This window comes from Haematobia irritans, chromosome 1 (genome assembly GCF_050003625.1).
Source record: "Haematobia irritans isolate KBUSLIRL chromosome 1, ASM5000362v1, whole genome shotgun sequence".
NCBI lineage: Eukaryota > Metazoa > Arthropoda > Insecta > Diptera > Muscidae > Haematobia > Haematobia irritans.
The window spans coordinates 18,992,324-19,016,537 of record NC_134397.1 but is presented as its reverse complement, the minus strand read 5'-3'; the positions used below and the strand labels follow the sequence as shown (position 1 = coordinate 19,016,537).

The 24,214-nt window shown below is 28.9% G+C and overlaps 1 protein-coding gene across 6 annotated transcripts in view; it reads left to right on the top strand.

The window, feature by feature from the left end:
• Positions 1-24,214, top strand: part of smash (smallish) — a 395,735-nt gene that overhangs the window by 350,079 nt on the left and 21,442 nt on the right. For 3 of the 6 annotated variants that reach the window (XM_075289509.1, XM_075289511.1, XM_075289510.1), the window contains exon 8: positions 2,742-4,046. In XM_075289509.1, coding sequence (XP_075145624.1) covers positions 2,742-4,046 — 1,305 coding nt within the window. Of the gene's footprint in view, positions 1-2,741; positions 8,144-24,214 lie in introns of those variants that run through there. The other 3 variants (XM_075289506.1, XM_075289508.1, XM_075289507.1) reach the window with 1 other exon arrangement.

Here is a 24,214-nt window from a genome sequence, read left to right as displayed (position 1 = left end):
TCCAAAATAAAAATTCATTGAGACAATGCTGGTTACCAGTTCAGTTTAATGATTGGCATTTGTTTATCCGTCTTTTTTTTAATGAACTAAAATTTTGATAAAGTTTTCTACAGAAATAAAATTTGGACAAAATTCTCTACAGAAACAAAATTTTGCTAAAATTTTCTATAGAAATAAAATTTGGACAAAATTCTCTACAGAAACAAAATTTTGCTAAAATTTTCTATGGAAATAAAAATTTGACTAAACTTTATATCGAAAATTTTGGAAAATTTTTACCCTTTAAATGTTGGTCCAAAATAAAAATTCATTGTGGCAACGCTGGTTACCAGTTCAGTTTAATGATTGTTATTTGTCCATACGTCTGTTTTTTGTCCTTTGTTCCAAGTAGAGGTTTCTATTTGTCCACAAATTTAAATCTTGGTCTCTCAACTTTTTCTTATCATAATCTATGTTTTTCATCACTACTGTGGTATAGGTCGATTTAGCGAGGTCCATTTGTCAAAGAGGAAGAGATTCCTTCTCATTGTGTACTAATGCTCAAATCACGTACATTCAAATCGGCACTCACACTTCAAAATATTCAAATTCTTAAAAACATTACAATTCTAATAATAATAAAAACTTACGTCATTTTATAAAGGGGCGTCCAAAAATAAAAAAAATAAAAAAACAAATAAACATTAGAACTTCAACAACAAACTAATCAATAATACTTTAAGCTTAAAAGCAAAGCCAAGTTAAATGCATATACCCTAATACCAGAGAGTTTCTCACTCTATCCCTTTCTCTTACTCTGTCTCTCTCTATTCACCACTCTGCTACTCGTATATCATACGGAAATCCATAGCTCAACACAAAAGTCACGAAATCAATCATAAGCTTAGGCAAAAACTCAATAAAAACTAAAACCATATTAAATAAATATAGCACTAAACTTAAATAAACAAATATGTGAGAAAATCATATTCTCCACTTCAATATTCGATCTGTCTCCCTCGTTGCTTTTACGGTATCGTCCCTACCACCAAAGAGAATTTTATGGACGCTACTGAACCAGTTGACAGTAGGGTATGTGTCATACAATGGAAATAAGTGTTCAAAGACCGAATAACATCAACCAAAAACCAACAACGTAAAAAATGACAATAGAAATGGCAAATAAAACACAAACAACAACAACACAAATTCTTGATCACTGTCTATGTCTGGGTTGTTGTTTTTTTTTATTGTAGAGAAACAACCACCACCAACATCATCATCATTATTCGTATATTTTCAAATGCTAATGTATTATTTCGCATGAAATTGTTTATAAATTATTTTGTTGAGAGAGAGTGAATGAATGAATGAGCTAAGAAAAAAAATTCACAAAAATCTTAACACTTTACACAGTCACGTATTAAACGTTCTACGAAGAGGTCTACTTTGTTTAATTTCAAATCAGACGAACAAAACATAAAAAAAAAAAATTTCGTTACTTTTTGAAATAAATCGAAAACACAAGCGAATGAAAACTTAAACTTAAACGAAATCAGTGGAGTTTATTTTTGTTGATTGATCTTATACCAACATATAACATCAATTAAACACTAGCAATTTGAAGGTAAAACGGAACAAAGAAAGTGTCAAAAGAAACACTTTCACACCAGTAACATTTTCGACAATGGAAAAGTGAAGGTTGACCAGCAGTGAAAAGTCATATGAATTAAGTGCAAAAAATGTGGTTGACGCTAGAAAAATTAAAATAAATAAACATACATATATACATATGTGTTTACTCAATCATATGGTTAATGAGCAAATTAAAAACAAAAAGAGAGAGGGAGAATCAAAAAAGTCATTGTTATGAATTGCATACCTTAAAAGAGTATAACGGTTTTTATTTGATTTAAGGGAAAAGGAATGTTTTGCAGCATTGATACTACAAAGGAAATAAACGGAGATTTTCCTATATAGCTCTCATTCTTATTTCAAAGAGCAAACACTGTTATTCTCTCACCTAAGCATATATGGCATTTAAGAGAATATTGAGTTGCTTATAGTGAATGAAGAAGCATAACTAGCTAATCAATCTATAACAAACGCATTGTTTTTGTATTATAATGCAAGGAGCGAGACAAACATGTGTTGTTTTTGTATAAAACGTTTATTTATTAATCTTTTTCGCACTTAACGTTAAAATATACTAATGTTTTTATTATGTCATCATAATATTTTTATATTAATTTGAATTCTCTTTTGAATTAGTTGTCTATTAAGCAATTTGCAATGGTAGGGTTTACTGTGAAAAAATATATATTTGAAATATAATAACAAAAAATGAACAATGGATGGGAAAGTACCTGATCTCAGTACTGTGAGAGAAATTTTCAAATTTGAAATTGTGCCGGTCCTTGAACCCCAAAATGACTTCATCATCATTTAATTAAATGGGAATCTCCGCTAATTATAGAATTCAATGTCAAATATTTTAGATGGGATGAAATGTTAATACATAGGCTGACACAGATCGCAAAAGAGCTTAAGGAAAATTATTTAAAAAAATCAGATTCGTTGAATCATTTTTAAGTACATATCGAAAAATTGCAGTGAAACAAAATTTTTGACAAAAATTACACTTTCCTTGGGTACATTCCATGAAGATCCCCTACTAAATCTTATATTTTGCTTCATAAAATCAAATGTTTTTCTATTTAATATCATATAAAAATTTTCTCGTTCCTTCCATTCTTTTGCAGAGTGACAACGCCGCCGAATTGGACAAAGCCATATCGAATAGCAATCATAAAGCCCCCACAGATAGCACAACACGAGAATACATTTCATCACCTGGCTACGAGACCTCTTCCAGCACAGCACCAGCTAGTACGCCCGATCCATGTGAATACACCTACGAGGGTGCCATACAAGATTACAAACAACGTGTCTCACGAGCAGCCGCCGCATCTGGTCAATCTTCACAGGTTCTAAATAAATTGGCCATAACCACTCAACCTTTGCAAAATCATTCGAAGGAATCAACACCCGAAAGAGCTTGCAAAGAGACCATCTCAGCATATCCTCCACGAAGAGGTAGTAAAATTGAAGATCGCCTCATAGGTTTTGAGGTACAATCGCCCAGCGAAGAGTGTGTGGTATTGGGTGAAAAGACTAAAGTTGATTTACCAAAAATTGATATATCCAAGCGTAAGGAAATCTTTGAGTCCCAAGCAGCTGCTAACGATACCAAAATCCAAAGTCAAACAACTGGGGATAATAGGACAATAGCCACAGCTAGTGGTGTGCCACGTGTAACATTGCGCGATCGTTTCAAGCCACAGGAGACAAGTGGTGAAAGTTCCGATTTGCCAGCAGCCAAAAAGGACGTTCGTCGTATGTCTGGTGATATAACCAGCATTAAGGAACGTCTACAAAGCTTGGAACAACAAAAGCAATTAGTCAATGGTGCAAATGGTGGTGCCAACAAATCAACTGCCAATAAATTAGTCGATATACCAGTGCCACCGCTAAAAGAGCGATTATCTAGTTTACAAAACGCTGTAACCAAAGAGGAAGTAGTACGCAAGGCGCCCGTAGCTTTGGTCGATGCCCGCCAGCTGGAGATAATGAAAATCGAAGAGGAAAAGGCCAAGCAACAGACGATTAAGAAGGAAGATTCAACAAAGGACTCAAGTCCAGTTAGCAATACGCAAACCACCATCAATACAACCATCACCACTACAATCATCCAAAACGAATTTAGCGAAGTTGATCGCGACGACAGTGGTATTCATACCGCCGATGATATAGACGTCCCAGAGGATCGTCTTCAAACCGAGCATATCAAACAGCAACAGGAACTCAAATTAAACGCCGCCATTGAAGCTTTGGCCATGGAAGAGAAACAATTCGCTGAGGCAGCCAATGCCGTGAATCAAATTGAGGCCGAATTCGAAGAACTCACTTTGGGCTCTTCGGTGGCTCTGCCACCTTTGGCTTCCAGTAATGGTCCTGCCTCTACGGCCTCATCGACCAGCATTACTAATGATCATATGGAATATAGTGTAAGTTCTACTAACCAACAATCAGAAAATATCCCTTGCTTAGATCCAACTTCCAACAACACCAAAACCAATCCTCCTAGTCAGAGTATTGATACTAGTAACCGTAGTAGTGATAATAATAACAATAATAGTTTGTTGCAAAATTCTGTGGTGAAGGGTAATATTACGAGTGAGGGAGCAGATGATAAGGCATTAACATCGGCCAAGATCACTCCTAATCTAAGGCGAAAGCCTACAAATGAAATGGTCCATGCTAAAAATCTTTTGAGAATATTTAAGGATACTTTTCAAAATGATATAGAATTGGATGAAGATGAGGATAGGCAAGAACATGAAACCAAAAATATACCAGAAAAGCTAGGAAATGATAAGGGTTTCCAAGGTAAGCTTTTACATTTGAATTTGGAAAAGATGGAAACTCCTAGTGAAAATGTGGTAGATTCCAAAAAATCCTCAATTACCCAGGCAGCTACAACTCCTAGCAAAACTCCTCTAAGTCCCATACTTTCTAGACCAAATCCTTCCTCTCCTCAACCTATATCTACAACAATGATTCCTCGTTGTGTTACCCCCTCGGGAAAACCTCCCATGTCCCCCTTGACAATACGTTCAACTACTAAATTTAGGGAAGAAACACCACCCAATAGCCCTTTGGCCAATCGTAAACATGATTCCCAATTTAGTATTAATGGTCGTGTAGAGATTTTTAACTCTAAGAACTATCAACCAAAATCTCCTATCATCACCACAAAGATAACATATTTGCCCCAGATTACTCCAGCCCCCAGTGGTAGTAATACAAGCGCTAATGTTGCAACTCCTAAGAATTCAGTTGCATCTTCGCCAGCGAATGGTAATATCATATTACCGCCAGGTCAACAGCAACAGCAACAACCATCAGTCGGATCAGCCACAGAGATAACCACAACATCTACAGTTATTCAACCACCGTTGTCAACTGAACAAGCAATGTTGCAAACAATTGCCGCCAAGAAATCATTGTTCGAAGCGAAATCAATGCCATCTCGGCAAATGGGTAATGAACCTCGGGTATTAGATAAAGCCCATGGCCCAGCCAGTAGCAAAGCCAAACCAAATCAGAATCAGAGTGAAGCAATGAAGCATCAACAACCACAATTACCAACGGCAAAAGCAACAACTTCACCAGCAACCCAACAACAGCAGCAGCAACAACAACCAACTGAAGTAGTTGTATGTGCTCCACCAATAACAATTGTCAATCCAGATGAGTTACCGAAACCGAATACAGTTAAAAACCTTTCTAGTTGCTTCCAACAACATGATGTCCCAGCTGCTGCTGGTGGTGGTAAATTGATATCACCCAAACCGATGGCGATGCGTTCACGCATACCTCAAGCCACGCCACCACAATCACCCATTACAGTTAAGCGCACTAATGGAGAGAAATCTACTTCTATAGAGGTTACAAAGAATGGCTCATCGAATCCGTTAGATGATGACGAAAAGAAGTTATCAGTGATTTCCTCATCATCATCATCATCGACGACGACATCCCAATCTACTGCATCCACTGTAATTGAGGTCAACAAAACATTATCGGTAATGTCAAATACTTCAACACTCTCCAGAGACTCGGCCATAATACCTCCCACAATAGTGGAGACAAATGCTCAAATACACAATGAACCCAGGAAGGAAGAAAAAGAAGAGACGCAAAGCATACAAATCAAGTCATCTACAAAGGAGGAAACTAATAAACAAGAACTCTCCAAAAATAAAACAAACGATATGAAAAAAGTCTCAACTACCAGCGAGGAAGACTCTAAAATAGAATCTCTCCCTCCAAAAGATGAGGAGAAGTCCTGCAAATCAACTCCAAGCCATATACAAAAATCGTCTACTAATGCTACTAAAGCATCGGAAGCTTCTACCAATTCAATTGCTACCCCTGGTGCTGAAGTAAAATCCCTTGAAGATATTGATATGAAAGCCTTAATGCAGGATTTCCTTCAAACCGAAATCCAGTTCTCCGAGACTTGTGAAACAAATCCCTTGGCACAAATCAATGCTCCTTTCATGTCCAAATTGGAACCTCTTAAAATGATTGATGATGTAGAAGATCAGGTCTACACACCCATTGCATCATCAGTAGTAGAAGATTTAAAGGCCAAGGATACACAACAATCATCGGATCAAGTTGATGCCAGTGTAAATCCTATTAAAATAACACCTGGAGTAAGTCTTCCTCAAAGCAAAAAGCCTCCTCTAACTATTGATGTTAGTCATGGCAATGTAACCAACAAATCTGCAAAAACACCGATTTCTCCAATCTCTCCCACATCTCCAGCTTCTCAGCTATTCAGAACAACAAAACCTTTGGTGGTCTCTACACTATATGATAAATATGTTTCCAATGATCAAAAATCTCCTATGAGGGACATGCAACCTCCCAGTAATATGAGACCTGTGGTGGCATCAAATAAACCAAAACCAAAATCTGAAGAGGAGAAGAATACAGTTCCATCTATTGTGGTACCAGCTGAATTACCTCATTTGGTAGATTGTCCTGCCAATGATTCTACACTCTTTAAATTGGCCTCATCAGCTCCACATTCTCCCATCAGTTCGCCTCGTTCTCCCCTTAGTTCGCCCTCTTCTCCTAGAGCGACTAATGAAAACTCCATGGACATGGATTCGGCCTTATGTTCCAGTATTTTAACCTCCATGGCAGCTACCCCAGATTTTGTCAATTTCGATCGTCAACATACTGTGGAAGAAGAAGTTTGCCAGAAAATCGATGTGGATGCTTTGCCCGCCGATAAACAAATACCCATAACAGGATTTAAGGATATCTCCAAAACGGATATTAAACAGACCAAGGGACTACCCAAGGTTATTTGTAAAATGCAAGATGCTCCAGCCACGCCCAGAGCGGTGGAAGAGGAATTATGTCAAAAGGTAGATGTCCACAGTTTGCCCGATGATAAGCAACAACATAAGACTGCTTTCAAGGCCGTATCTCCCACGGAAATAAAGAAATGTGATAATGCCTTATTTGGTACCTTTACCCCACCCCATTCACCCATTACAGAAGCAAGGGCGGCCCATTCCAAGGCCCTTATCGAGACATGTGAGAAAATTATTGCCGAGGAGAAGGAGGTCAATAATCAATGGAAATCCACATTACCCAGCCTATCGCCCAAGACCACACCGGTGGCGCAAAGGAAATCCAAGATTCCAAAACCTTTGCCTAATTGCTGTACCACCACCGAGTCCATGAATGAGGCAGATGTTAAGAACGATAAACCTGTGGTGACTTCGCGTCAGTCTCAACCTTCATCACCCAAAGATGATGCTGTGATAGCACGTATGCATGTGGTGGAAACACAAATCAAGGTAACCACCACCACTCCACCCACCTCTCCAAAATTGCCAACATCTCCAAAACCTCAAGCTTCACCCCATTTGGGCAGGAAAACTAAAAATATTTTTGATTTTCTAAAGAAAAATTTCGGTGTGGGCCATCACAAAGAGGAAGAGCCCCCACAAGCCGCGGAGGTTGAATCCTATAAACCTTTGGATCAGCCTTCCACTTCTCCCATAGAACCAAAAGCTATAGTTTTAACAGAAAAAGATTTACAAAGTCTAAATCAGGTTCAATACAATGAAATTCATAATGTGGATAATTCGAAATTCTATTTACCTGCTGATGATGTAGCTCCACCTCCATTACCCAAGACACCAGCTCCTGTCAATATTGAGATAACCCGTAAAATTATTACCAATGAAATTCTCGAAGATGGTAAAACAGAAATGGAACTGACTAGTGAGATTGATGCTTTATTGGATGTAGAATTGAATAAATTGAATCATGAAATTGAGGAATTGGATAAAGCGGCAGTAACAAAATAATTAGTTATGGAAAATCCCCCAGGGTGGGGGGAGGGTATACGAATATAGCTACTAGTACTTGAGAATACATATTTATTTGTGGTTATAAGTATGAATGAAATCTTCTATAGAAAATTTTGCCAAAATTTTATTTGTATAGAAAATTTTGTCAAAATTTTATTTCCATAAATAATTTTGACAAAATTTTATTTCTATAGAAAATTGTGGCAAAATGTTATTTCTATAGAAAATTTTGCCAAAATTTTTTTCTATAGAAATTTTTTTTCTATAGAAAATTTTGTCAACATTTTTATTTCTATAGAAAATTTTTTCAAAATTTTATTCCTAAAGAAAATTTTGTCAAATTTTATTTCTATAGAAAATTTTGGCACAATTTTATATCTATAGAAAATTTTGGCAAAATTTGATTTCTATAAAAAAATTTTGTCAAAATGTTCTCTATAAAAACATTTCGGCAAAATTTTATTTGTATAGCACATTTTGCCAAAATTTTATTTATATAGCAAATTTTGCCAAAATTTTATTTTTATAGAAAATTTTGACAAAATTTTATTCTATAGAAAATTTTACCAAAATTTTATTTCTATAGAAAATTTTGCCAAAATTTTATTTATATAGAAAATTTTTGGCAAAAATTTATTTGTATACAAAATTTTGGCAAAGTTTTATTTAAATAAAAAATTTTGGCACAATTTTATTTATATAAAAAATTTTGGCAAAATTTTATTTATATACAAAATTTTGGCAAAATTTTATTTATATACAAAATTTTGCTAGAATTTTATTTCTATAGAAAGTTTTGTAAAAAATTTATTTCTATAGAAAATTTTGCAAAAATTTTATTTCTATAGAAAATTTTGCTAGAATTTTATTTCTATAGAAAGTTTTGTAAATATTTTATTTCTATAGAAAATTTTGCCAAAACTTTATATTTACAGAAAATTTTGCCAAAATTTTATTTCCAAAGAAAATTTTGCCAAAATTTTATTTCTATAGAAAAATTTACAAAAATTTTATTTCTATAGAAAATTTGGCGAAAACTTTATTTATATAGAAAATTTTTGGCAAAATTTTATTTATATACAAAATTTTGGCAAAATTTTATTTATATACAAAATTTTGGCAAAATTTATTTAAATAGAAAATTTTGCTAGAATTTTATTTCTATAGAAAGTTTTGTAAAAATTTTATTTCTATAAAAAATGTTGCCAAAATTTTATTTTTATAGAAAATTTTGCCAAAATTTTATTTCCAATTTTTATTTTATTTTCTATAAAAAAATTGTGAAAAATTTATTTCTATAGAAAATTTTGGCAAAATTTTATTTCTATAGAAAATTTTATAAATATTTTATTTCCATAGAAAATTTTGTCAAGATTTTATATCTATAGAAAATTTTGGCAAAATTTTATTTCTTTTTTGGCAAAATATAATTTTTGTCAAAATTTTATTTTTATAGAAAATTTTACCAAAATTTTATTTTCATAGAAAATTTTGTTAAAATTTTATTTCCATAGAAAATTTGGGCGAAATTTTATTTCCATTGAAAATTTTGTCAAAATTTTCTCTATAAAAACATTTTGGCAAAATTTTTTTTATATAGCAAATTTTGCCAAAATTTTATTTCTATAGACAATTTTGCCAACATTTTATTTCTATAGAAAATTTTGCCAAAATTTTATTTCTATAGGAAATTTTACCAAAATTTTATTTCTATAGAAAATTTTAGCAAAATTTTATTTCTATAGAAAATTTTGGCCAAATTTTCTCTATAAAAACATTTTGGCAAATTTTATTTGTATAGCAAATGTTGCCAAAATTTTATTTCTATAGAAAATTTTGCTAAAATTTTATTTCTATAGAAAATTTTGCCAAAATTTTATTTCTATAGAAAATTTTACCAAAATTTTATTTCTATAGAAAATTTGGCCAAAATTGTATTTATATATAAAATTTTTGGCAAAATTTTATTTGTATAGAAAATTTTGGCAAAATTTTATTTGTATAGAAATTTTTGGCAAAATTTTATTTATATAGACAATTTTGGCAAAATTTTATTTATATACAAAATGTTGGCAAAATTTTATTTATATACAAAATTTTGCTAGAATTTTATTTCTATAGAAAGTTTTGTAAAAAATTTATTTCTATAGAAAATTTGGCAAAAATTTTATTTCTATAGAAAATTTTGCTAGAATTTTATTTCTATAGAAAGTTTTGTAAATATTTTATTTCTATAGAAAATTTTGCCAAAATTTTATTTTTACAGAAAATTTTGCCAAAATTTTATTTCCATAGAAAATTTTGCCAAAATTTTATTTTTACAGAAAATTTTGCCGAAATTTTATTTCTATAGAACATTTTGGCAAAATTTTATTTCTAAAGAAAATTTTATCAAAATTTTATTTCAATAGAAAATTTTGGCAAAATTTTATTTCTATACAAAATGTTGGCAAAATTAAATTTTTTAATTTGGTTTGCTGCAGTTTCACAATCACAATAAAAATGTATGTTTATAGCGTTTTTTGTCAACTGCTCAATTTTTCTGGTTATATAATGGTTTTGTGTTCTCTACTCTTGAATCATTAAAAATAATTGCATAATATTTAAACTTGAAATTTACAAGAAATTTACATAAAAATCAAATCTACATAAAATAAGAAATCAGACACCAACAATAACAGCCAAACAGGCAAAGTCAATTGCTTCGAAGCGTGTGCGGTCGGTCGGTGATTGACTTAAATATGAAAGGTGAGACATACTCAAGTTAATGACAACCTCGAGCAATCATATAAAACGCTATACAAATCCCCAAATGAAAACGTCAAGGAACGGTCAATTACTATGGTCATTAATTCAAATATAATAAATAAATATATCCAACTGGTTTTTCAAACCCGAAATGCCCTCTATTTTCCCCCTGCCCTATATAGTAACAAAAACTATGTCCTTCCTGTTCTTTCAATCTTTGTTGCTCTATTAAATTCAAAAGGAAACCCACACTTGAATGGTATACCATAATTAAATAAATTACAACACAGTCGTTTATAGAACCACAGAAAATTATACATTTATATGAGATATCAATCCCATAAAGATTTGAAATTCATTGGCGAGACACAACAAAATAGATATTTTAAAACTAATGGTTACTTTTTATATAAAAAAAAAGAAATTTATTTATTTTTTTTTAATTCTTTCATAAAACTAAAATTCAAATCGAAACTACTGTTTAATAATCGTCTTACAACTTTGAGAAGCATATGTAAATTTTCAAGACAATTATTCTCGAATAGCAAATTCCATGTCTAGGTTTTCAGATATACACATATGTAAATGCTATTTGTTTGATACCGGGAAATATCACAATCGAAACCTACACCATTTTTGAAAATAACTGTATTTTTATGTCTTTAGTTTTTTTTTTTCTTTCTTCTTTCTTTTGTTAGAGATATGGATTTAATTCCTTCGTTTTTATTGTTTTTTTTTTTTTTGTTAATATATTTTTCTAATTTTATTTATATGTTATATTATTATTTAACTTATGTATATTATATTCTTTTATGAAAAATCTAAAAAAAAATGTTTTTAAAACACTTAATAAAACATATGAAATTTACCAAAAAATTATAAAACAAATATATGAATAATGAATTTTATAAAAAAAACCCCAAAAAAATATTTCAAATGTTGTTTTCTTTTTTCCTTAATGAAAACAAAAAAAAAAAAAACAAACCTATACACAAAAACAAACAACATTGTCACATTACACATTTTATCAATCATCCAGTTCATCATAAAATCTTTACTAAAATTCATTTATTACATAATTAAACTAAAAATTGTTATAATATTAAAGAATAACAAATTATTAAACTTTTAAATATTTGTATATTTTACATTACACTAATCTAAATTATTATAACCAATGGAAATTCGTTTACCAGTGGCTTGGCATGTAATCATAACCATAGCGATTGGCGGCACATGCTCCCGCGACGAAGATATACAATATGCAGCAATTAATCGTCGCCAAAAAAAGTAGTGAAAATGTATAGGCTTATCATAGGACTAATGTGTCTACCATTTCAACAGCCGATGCACTGAATTTGGATCGCTTTTTAAGGTGTGATCGGAATACAGTTTTTTATGGCCTGTTCCTGTATATCGAACGAGAACTTTCTTTCGTATTCCAAACGAAAGAAAATTGATTTTTGTTCTTTTATTTCGAAAAGCAAGTCACTTCATATATTGTTGTCGAGTAATAAACGAACGTATACAATAAGTGTCAAAAAAAAGTAAAAGTATTGTTAACATTTGAATGAATTCTCAGGCCAAAAATTTTAAAATACTCATTTTTAATAATCAATGTATTCCCATACAAACGAATCGAACTTTCAAAAATAGAAAAACCCAAATTCATTCGAATTCGAGTGACTGCCTTTCTTTCGAACTGGTTTTCGTTCGATATACAGGAACAGGGCATTAGATGTGAATTAAAAAATATTGTGGTATTTTGCGAAATAAATAATTTTTTTATGATATTAAATGAATTTTAATGCATTCAATTGCTTGTTTGAAACGATTGCCATCAAATAAATTCGCAATTTTTCTAGAATGGATTTAGAATTTTTTTTAACGAAATTTAAATAAATTGTCTCATTTTAAAATTCTTAGCCTGTTTATAACTTGTTCGGAAACATAAAAAGTTAAAATTACCGATTTAAAATATAAAAAAGCGAATTATAAAAAATTTTATCAAAAGAACTTCCTAAGAAATTAAAACAACATTGGGAGGACATTTTTGGAAGTCCTTTTGTGGAAGTGCTTTTAGAACAACATCCATTTTTGCTGGGTATTTCTTATATCTTTTTTCTTACCACTCATTGTATGCACCAACAAAAAAAAAAATAAACCTCATTTTATGCTGTAAGGAGCAGATATTGAAAACGGCTACTCACGTTTTAGCTGATACCGGATATTTGTCGCCCGGCAAAGAAGGCGAAACATATGAATACTATCATTTTAACTTAATCCATGGATGATTTGAATCATTAAATTTTAATTAGACTATAAGATTGGTCATAGTCATACAACTAATCTTAAATACAATTGGAACACCTGTATATGAATTTTCATCAGATAATTGTTAATCGACAAATTTATTTCGGCTCAAACTTTTGCCGCTACTATTTACTATAAAAATTGGGTCGATTTCATTCTCTGATCATAATATCAGTAGAGAATATACAATATACAATATATTTTTTATTTATTATTTATTTATTGTTTTTCATTATCAGTAAAAAATGTTCATTTGTTCTCTCTTATGACATGATCGTTATAAGACAGAAAATGATTTATGCATTTTTTTCTGACATTTAATCGAAGTAATCTTGAATTTCATGGTTAATTGAAGAATAAGGACCATTTTATATATACATTATATATTTTATTAAATTTACAGAACTTTAAGGTTAATGCAAAATTGATAAATAATGCCTTACAGTATATAAAATTAAGATTTTGGTATTTCCGAATTTTTGGTGTCGACCAAGGAGTCAATTCATCTAATTTTAATGTTTTTATGCCCATCACACCGGGTATTTTGAATGTCGGCTATTCTCAGTATTAAAAAATTGGACTATTTTCCCAAATCTTGTTTTCATTTAATTACATATAACACGATTTTGATTAAAAAGCTTTCTTTACCTGCTACTAGTTATTAATTTTACTAGAACAATGTCAAAAACTCTCTCTCTCACACTCTCAAATTTTCCGAATAAAAGTAGTAAATGTTTTCTGTGCGTTTGATATTCGTCAACACAATTAAAAACAAAAGAATTCAAATTACAATCATCAATGTTTGCCAAATATTCATTCATTCATTTTATTTACATTTAACAAATTTTTATTAATACTCATATTCAGCAACTATTTACCAATTTTTTTATATTTCCCTGCCCAATGCTGTTAAATAAATTTTGTACACTTAGATAATTTTTGACATAACTCTCTTTTACTGATTTTACTGAGAGTAAAGTTAAGTTATCTGATATGTATCTCCACAATTATGATTGGTGAGAGCGTCATCTATATCAAAGAATGAGAGTGTTGTTGTCAATGAGTTCATAACATCTCCGTTATGTACATCATCACACATATGTGTCTATGAAGATCTCATCAGAAATACATATTACCCATAAGATTATTTAATTGTAATTATTAACCTATTTTATTAATTATTATTTAATGATTAACGTATATTAAATAAAATTTCATTTAATCATTTTCACATTTATTCAAGTTGTAGATGCGAATCTTTTACAAATTGCTCGAATTTACGTAACTACCTATTAAAAAAAAGAACAATTAACAGCATTTTTTTTTAAAGAAAATAACAGTAATTAATGTTTGATTTTCGATTATATGTTTAATATTTTACATTATGTCATGTTTAATGTTTCTACCATCTCATACTCTCAAAAATTTTAAAAAGAAGTTCAACTCGAAACACTTTTCACACTCTATACTCTATACATTTAAACTTCAATCAGTTTGATAAAAACATTACACATTGAAAGAATATATTTGAGGAACGAAATTTTAGACAAACAAAGATTTATTTTGATGCAACAAAAATTTTTGTTAAAGCAAATAAATCGATAAACAGATAATCGTTGCAATTCTTTAATTCTTATTGGAAATTAGGGTTTATTTACTTAAAAAAAAATTACATAGAGAAATTTTATTTGTCTGAAATTTTGTTTCGGTATTCTTTGGTTATACAAAGTGTTTTTTTCACTTATTGTCACAAATTAGGAAGCTCTCGTTCTCTTGCTATTTCTGTATTCATGAAATATAATTTTGATAGAAAACATGCCTTCCATTTCCATACCCTGCAAAAATTTAAACTGTTACCCAAAAAACTTATTATAAAAATTACTTTTAATTATTTATTTTGTTGGATTTGTTAACAAGAACAAAATATATTTATAATTAATGACATAATTCTATTCATCTCTTTTTCTCTTTGTGTCATTGTCTTGGAATCACAAAAAAATTAAAAACAAAAATCCAAAACAGTTTAAATTTAAAAATTTCTGCCCTCAATTGCTTTTGCGTCATGCTAATCAAGGTAAGCCTGTAAATTATATTGAAAACGAATATTGAATGAATATTGAATTGTATGAATTGTTTCCAAAGTTTAGTTTGTTCTTGTATTCCCATGAATGCTCTGAATTTTATTGGTTTTTATTTTGATGGTAATTGTGCATGAGGTATAAATGGTAATTATTTCTTTGATTTTATAATTAAAAAAAAAAATAATAAAAATAAATAAAATGTTTAAATTTTAAAATTTTGAACAATTTTAGCTTAGGTTTCCCTGGGGTCTTAAATTGTAAATTTAATCTAACTACCTCAGGCAAACTCCACGGGTTTTAAAAAGTGTATTCCGTTTATTATACCAATATGGAACTTTCCTCGCAATGAGTCTGATATCCGGTTTTGCTTAACGGGAAGCTTAAAAAAATTTTAAATTTTGCACCATTTTAGCTTAGGTTGTCCTGGGATCTTAAATTGTAAATTTAATATATGTACCTACCTCAGGCAAACCAATATGGAACCTTCCTCGTTATACGTCGGATATCCGGTTTTGCTTAATGGGAAGCTCAAAAAAAGCAACTCGAATAAAAATATCTTCTATTCCTTTGATGGCAAATGAGACTCTAATACCTCCTCCTTTTTTAAAATCAGTTCTAGCCTTAGCTAGTCATCACACATTTCCGTCGGGTTCCTGAGTTCCTATAATATTTAGGTTAGGTTATAGGGGATGAAGTCAACCCTTATAAAAAGATACATTTTATCAAATATTCGATTACCGCAGGGATGATAAATGATGTTGACAAAAAGTACTAAAAATGTATTTAAAATGTACTTTTCAAAGCCAAAAGGTGCTCAAATTATATAATATCAAATTTAAAGACTATTGTAAGAGTATACGTACATTTAAATCTAGACCTATTTGGACAATTTGTTTTAGATTTTCTAAAAAAATCTTATTTTTTTCTGCAGATAATTTTGTAAAAATTTTATTTCTATAGAAAAGCCAAGATTTTATTTCTACAGAAAATTTAGTCAAAATGTTATTTCTATAGTAAATTTTGTCTAAATTTTATTTCTGTAGTAAATTTTGTCAAAATTTTATTTCCATAGAACATTTTGTCAAAATTTTATTTCTATCGAAAATTTTGTCAAAATTTTATTTCTATAGTAAATTTTGTCAAAATTTTATTTCTATAGAAAATATTGTCAAAATTTTATTTCCATAGAACATTTTGTCAAAATTGTATTTCTATCGAAAATTTTGTCAAAATTTTATTTCTATAGAAAATTTTGTCAAAATTTTATTTCTATAGTAAATTTTGTTAAAATTTTATTTCCACAAAAAATTTCGTCAACATTTTATTTCTATAGAAAATGTTGTAAAAATATAGACAATTTTGTCAAAATTTTATTTCTATCGAAAATTTTGTCAAAATTTTATTTCTATCGAAAATTTTGTCAAAATTTTATTTCTATCGAAAATTTTGTCAAAATTTTATTTCTATAGAAAATTTTGTCAAAATTTTTTTTTTAGTAAATTTTGTCTAAATGTTATTTCTGTAGTAAATTTTGTCAAAATTTTATTTCCATAGTAAATTTTGTCAAAATTTTATTTCTATAAAAAATGTCAAAATTTTATTTCCATAGAACATTTTGTCAAAATTTTATTTCTATAGTAAATTTTGTCAAAATTTTATTTCTATAGAAAATTTTGTCAAAATTTTATTTCTATAGTAAATTTTGTTAAAATTTTATTTCCACAAAAAATTTCGTCAACATTTTATTTCTATAGAAAATGTTGTAAAAATATAGACAATTTTGTCAAAATTTTATTTCTATCGAAAATTTTGTCAAAATTTTATTTCTATCGAAAATTTTGTCAAAATTTTATTTCTATCGAAAATTTTGTCAAAATTTTATTTCTACCGAAAATTTTGTCAAAATTTTATTTCTATAGAAAATTTTGTCAAAATTTTTTTTTTAGTAAATTTTGTCTAAATGTTATTTCTGTAGTAAATTTTGTCAAAATTTTATTTCCATAGTAAATTTTGTCAAAATTTTATTTCTATAGAAAATGTTGTCAAAATTTTATTTCCATAGAATATTTTGTCAAAATTTTATTTCTATCGAAAATTTTGTCAAAATTTTTTTTCTATAGTAAATTTTGTCAAAATTTTATTTCTACAGAAAATGTTGTCAAAATTTTATTTCCATAGAAAATTTAGTCAACATTTTATTTCTATGTTATAGTAAATTTTGTCAAGATTTTATTTCTATAGTAAATTTTGTCAAAATTGTATTTCTATAGTAAATTTTGTCAAAATTTTATTTCTATAAAAAACGTTGTCAAAATTTTATTTCCATCAAACATTTTTCAAAATATTTCTATAGAAAAATCAAAATTTTATTTCTATCGAAAATTTTTTACAAATTTTATTTCTATAGTAAATGTTGTCAAAATTTTATTTCTATAGAAAATGTTGTCAAAATTTTATTTACATAGAAAAAAATGGTCAAAATATTATTTATATAGAAAAAATTTGTCAACATTTTATGTACATAGAAATTTTTTTGAGAATTTTTATTTCTATAGAAAATTTTGTCAACATTTTATTTCTATAGAAAATTTTTTGAAAATTTTGTCATAAATTGATTTCTATAGGAAATTTTGTCAAAATTTTATTTCCATAGAAAAATTTGTCAAATTTTTATTTCCATAGAAAATTTTCCCAAAATTTTATTTCTGTAGTAAATTTTGTCAAACTTTTATTTCTATAGAAAATTTCCTTCAAATTTAATTTCCATAGAAAATTTTGTCAACATTTTATTTCTATGTTATAGTAAATTTTGTCAAAATTTTATTTCTATTGTAAATTTTGTCAAAATTTTATTTCTATAGAAAATGTTGTCAAAATTTTATTTACATAGAAAAAACTGTCAAAATTTTATTTACATAGAAAAAATTTCTCAAAATTTTATTTACATATAAATTTTTTTGAGAATTTTTATTTCTATAGAAAATTTTGTCAACATTTTATTTCTATACAAAATTTTTTGAAAATTTTATTTCTATAGAAAATTTTGTCAAAAATTGATTTCTATAGGAAATTTTGTCAAAATTTTATTTCCATAGAAAAATTTGTCCAATTTTTATCTCCATAGAAAATTTTGTCAAAATTTTATTTCTGTAGTAAATTTTGTCAAACTTTTATTTCTATAGAAAATTTCGTCAAAATTTTATTTCCATAGAAAATTTTGTCAACATTTTATTTCTATGTTATAGTAAATTTTGTCAAAATTTTATTTCTATAGAAAATGTTGTCAAACTTTTATTTCCATAGAACATTTTGTCAAAATATTTCTATAGAAAAGTCAAAATTTTATTTCTATCGAACATTTTGTCAAAATTTTATTTACATAAAAAAAAACTGTCAAAATTTTATTTACATAGAAAAAATTTGTCTAAATGTTATTTACATAGAATTTTTTTTTTAAAAATTTTATTTCTATAGAATTTTTTTTGAAAATTTTATTTCAATAGAAAATTTTGTCAAAAATTGATTTCTATAGGAAATTTTGTCAAAATTTTATTTCCATAGAAAAATTTGTCCAATTTTTATTCTATAGAAAATTTTGCCAACAATTTATTTCTATAGAAATGTTTGTCAACATTTTATTTCAATAGAAAATTTTGTCAAAAGTTTATTTGCAAAATCTACTAAAGTCAAGAATACTACCAATCTACAAAACAATAAAAAATGTACCATATTTTGTAGAATTCGACCAACTGTGGCAACCGGCTCAGGGGCCGGCTCTAAGCATTATTGCCAAAGACACCATGCGTGTGTTGCGTCTCCTTCTGGGCGTTTCAAATATATACACTGTTCCTCAGTGTGGCGAAAAAAAAAACACATTTACAGACGAATGTGGTATAGACAATATTCAAAAATGTTGATATCCTGTAATAAAAACTAAAATATCCTCATTTTGGAATATGTTTATTTCTTCAATGTCCGTTATTTATAATTTTTTGAGTTGAGTTGATATTTGAGAAACGTTCACATTTAGGGCAGAATAACTCTATATAGAGTAATAGTGATGGAAAAGTACCAAATGGCTTGCGGTCGTACCACGGTGCTTTTGGCAGTCGAAATGTATCAAAAAAACAAAACACAAAAGTGTCAACTTTTTCAACCCTGGCTTACTGTCGCTATGCTTGTGTTTACTTCATTTGGCGATAGCCATTTCGCACATAAACCAGTGGTCGCTCACCGACAGACGCTATAGTTGTGTTTTTCAATATCCAAATGTTTGATTTACAAAAATCGTGTATCCTTACAAATTTTTTTTTTCAAAGGAGAAAGTAAAAAACCTCAATAAAATAACTCTATAAGGAACCCATCAAGCGACAATGTCTTCAAAATGTCGGTAATCAATTTTTCCCATTTACCACCCAGTCTAATCGAAAATGAAATCAGTGAAGCACAATTACCAATATGCAAGGTGCCATTTATCGTCCACCACCCCCACAAATGCATGTGCGTGTTTTGTTATGTTTAATGTATTTTTTCTTATTTCGTTTTGTTTGCTTACTTCTTGCCTATTTTTCATTCTAGTTTAAAAAAAAAATCTATATGTACATAAAATGCTTTCCGTATTGTCGTTAATGTTTAGTTTGTCGTACTATTTTAAATCTCCTTTTATTTCCCAAATGACCTCTCTGACTTGGTTGTTCTACGACTGTAGCCCCGCCATAAAGCTATTTACTGTTGGTATGCACTGAAGAACTAAGGAATACATTTTAGCTAGCTTTTCTTTTCCCTTTTTGGATTTTCCTCCAATAATGTTGACAATTCGAAAATATTTGTATGCATTTGTTAAGAGTAGACTACCATTAGACTCTTTGTAACGTGTGAATGCTATTGTTGAATAGTACGGCACATATAATATTTCAGTGCATACTTTTAGGCTTAAAGCACTAAAAGCATTTTCACCACATACAGCATAGTCACAATAGTGTTGCCACATCACAATGGGAGAAAGTAAGGGAAATCGTAGTAGAATAGATATTGGGAATAATAATATTAATATTAATTTATTAATTAATATTAATATTAATTTATTACAATTTAATACAATATTTAATATGATAAAATAGTAGGTATATGATGCCAAATTTTTATTTCATGTTAAATACAAATGTAATTGATTACTGTCTTTAATTGTTGTATGAGATATGAATATAAGTCTTCACAAAATTTTGTTCATACCAATACCATTAAAAGAACCTTATGCTTAAATATATTCATCTCATCCTCACGAAAATTTTAATAGACAATAGATTTCACATTCAACATCTCACTTAACAAATTGAGTGACCTCGCGAGCATAAGTAGGAATTTTAATGACTAAGACTTTTTGGCATTTTTTTAAATGTATTTAATTTTCTCTGAACTCAACGATGGCAATCATGTTTCTGCTTAAAATGTAATTCAGTCTTGTGCAATGTTGCTTCGTTGCTCTTTAACCCTTTGTTGGCCAAACTTTTAGGGTTTTCTTATCGAGATTGTATGTCACAGCTGTTAATACCCCATGTAGTTCAGTTCACCATTTTCATTTGTTTCCATTTATTTTATTTACCATCTGTCTCTTCGCTTAGCATGAACACTTACTAAAACAAGAACATTTTCGATTTGTTGTTATTTTATTTTGCTAATTATCAGTTGGTTTTTTGTTTTTCTTGTTTTCGTTTTTTATCTAACGTTTATATGACCAAATTGTCCATGTTTGCGATTTTTTTTTGTTCTAGCCTTTGTGCTTAAATATCTGCGTATAATAGAATATCCACACTATCAGTGCAATTTGTCAATCAGTTAGTTTGTCGATGTCAACGCTAAACGGTGTACGATTTATCTGTCTTTGTTTTACGATGAAAAATTAATTTTGACCGGAAATTAAAATAAAATATTTAACATACGGATAAGAAAAATTCCTACTTTTTTGTAAAGTAATACAATAAAACTTACTGTTAATATTTTATTTTAGTTGAGAAAGTTTTAAAATGGATAAATCAAAGAAATCAATGTTGAATTCAACTGAGGTGAGGACTTATTAACGTTTTTCAAAATAAATTAGACAAAATGAAATTTGAAAAATGTATAAAAACTCTATCTTTGGGGTTCAGAAAATAATTTCGCAATTTTATTGCTGAACAATTTACACAAAATAAATCTAAAAGTGTTTTTAGAATGGCAAAAAAGTAATATAAATTTTTTTGGGGTACAATGAGCGTATATTTAATATTATTTATAATCATATTACTTATACAACCTATGGTACTCTTTTATTAATATTAGTCATACAACACAATGTCCAAATTATTTTAATAGGAGACTGATTTAATTAAGGTTACACAAGAAGTAATGAAAAATGTTGAACATTGAAAACGTTGGAATACAATTTCCTTACAACTTATGGAATTTTAGAAAATATTCTTACCTTTTCTATAAAATAATAGATAGAAGCTAAGAGAAATATTAAAATGTATAAACAAACCAAATAAATGTTGAAATCAACTGAGGTAAGGACTTATTAATGTTTTTCAAAATAAATTAGACAAAATGAAATTTATAAAATGTATAGAAACCTTATCTTTGGATTTCAAAAAATAATTTCGCAATTTTATTGCTGAACAATTTACACAAAATAAATCGAAAAGTGTTCTTAGAATGGCAAAAAAGTAATATAAATATATATTTTTTTCGAGTACAAGGAGCGTATATTTAATATTATTTATAATCATATTACTTATACAACCCATGGTACAGTTTTTATTAATATTAGTCATACAACACCTTGTCCAAATTAAATTAATTGGAAACTAATTTATTTAAGATTATACAGGAAGTAATAAAAATTTTTTATTACATTTAAATTACCATCAATGATATGCTTTGTGAACATTTCATTATAACCCTACGGGAAATTGGTGCAAATTGCCACTGACGGACATATCACAGGAATGGTACCGGTGCTCCAATTTGTCGTAATTTTTAAATATTCATAATTTATTGATTTCCTTACTCGCTTGAAATTAAAATCTTAACCTATTGTTCAACATAGTTCCAAAGTTTTTCACTTCTGATGCGATTCGTTCCAAAAAGGGAACAGATTCCCAATAGTTTGTCCGATACTGGTTCATGATTACCTTTCTAGGGAGTGTTCCTACTAAATTGTCCCAGGACGTGTCCTTTGGAATGAGTCCAAGACGTGTCATAAAGTGTAAATTTACCCCGTCAATGACAAACCCATATTAAAGTGACCGGTCCCTTCCATACGTTTTGACCAGAACTGGGATTGGTCCATACACACCGGTCCTGTGGATGATCCATTTTAATTTATCGAATTTAAGTGAAAACACACAAATACCAAATCGTATAAAAGAAGGATTCTAATTTGGGAAACATTGGGATTGTTTATATTCTAATTTGGGAAACTTGTGATTGTTTTTTATGTTAGAAATATACAAATTGTCCAAATTTTAACTTCTTTACCAAATTGTTATTTTATAATACAATTTGTGAATCCTGTCTGACAAACGGACATCGTTCGATCTCCTCGGAATTACAACTTGTTTTTATAAGACATCTTCTTCCCTTTGTAGTAGCAATTTCTATTGAAACTTTTGGAACCCAAGTTCTGAGATACATACACTAAATTTGTAAAAATTTGGGAAGCCAAAGTTACAAATTTGGGAGTCATCATTCTGCAATGGTTAGCATTCCTTCATTGGTTCATCTCAGTTTCGACCATTGATGAGATAGAAGTTGACAATGGACTAAAAAGAGCCTGAAATAATTGGCTATTATACCAGACTTAATCTAACTTATACAAAATTCAAAAATAATCTATTATTTTGCAAAAATTTGTTTGCAATCCCATTGAATATTCAATTCTATAAAATATAAACTTATATAAAATATCATTAAAGGTTTTCTCATTTCCCCTCCAACTATTTGATTTTCGCCCTTAAATATCCAATTATCTACTTTAGTCCATGATAAAAGTTGTCCACATATGTATATGGTATATAATTAAGTTAATTATAAGTTTCAATATCACACGCATACAAGATTCCCCCTAAAATTGTCAAACGTCAGAACCATCCCAACTATGATTGATTCTTTACTCCCACCTCTAATGGCTACAAAATCGAAATATACTTATTTTTGTCTACATTGGGTGGTATGAAACCTTATCAATGGTATTCGCCTTTTTGTTTGTTTTCCATTTGTCGACAAAGAAAATTAGCAATATTGGCTTGGAGGGGTAAACTTAAATCGGTGTAATGGCGATAATGGAAGATAATAAGGGTTCACTTTTTCCAAATAGTCCCCCTCATTCTTTTAGCCCTCAAGTCTCCATAGACGAAGAATTGTATGTAATAGATATGGATAAATTTGAAAAAAGAGATTGAAAGTAATGGAAGAAATGGGTTTAGTTTAAGCTGCAAATATTTGTAGTAAAAACAGACAAAAACGTCATTTAAAAAGAGACAAAACTTGCACACATAGTAAAATCTACCATTTTCTGAAAGTAGATATAATGATGATTATTCTAAAATAGTTAATGTTATCTAGTCAATTCGTATAGTGTTTTAAGATTTTTTGAAGAAAATGATCAATGCAAATATAAGAGGGTTTCAATCTGAAGTCAAGATGTTAGCATTTAAAAATATTCTTTAAAGCGTATTTAAACTTGACAAAAATGTCATTTAAACAAAGAAAGATCTTGCACACTTATTAAACTCTGCCATTTTCTGTAAGTAGATATAGTGACTAATAATCCAAAATAGTTCATGTTATAAATTCAATTCATATAGTAATCCAATATTTAGTCTTTAAAGCGTATTTAAACTTGACGTAATTTAAATAAGGAAAAGTCTTGCACACTTATTAAACTCTATCATTTTCTGAAAGTCGATATAGTGACTAATAATCCAAAATAGTTCATGTTATAAATTCAATTCATATAGTAATCCAATATGTTTGTGATCTTTAAATCGGATTAAAATTTTCATAAATGAAATTGTTTCCATTTTTTTCGAAATATTTATAATATTCAAACGAACAAACAGCAACTGTTCATTGTAATGAAAATTATATAAA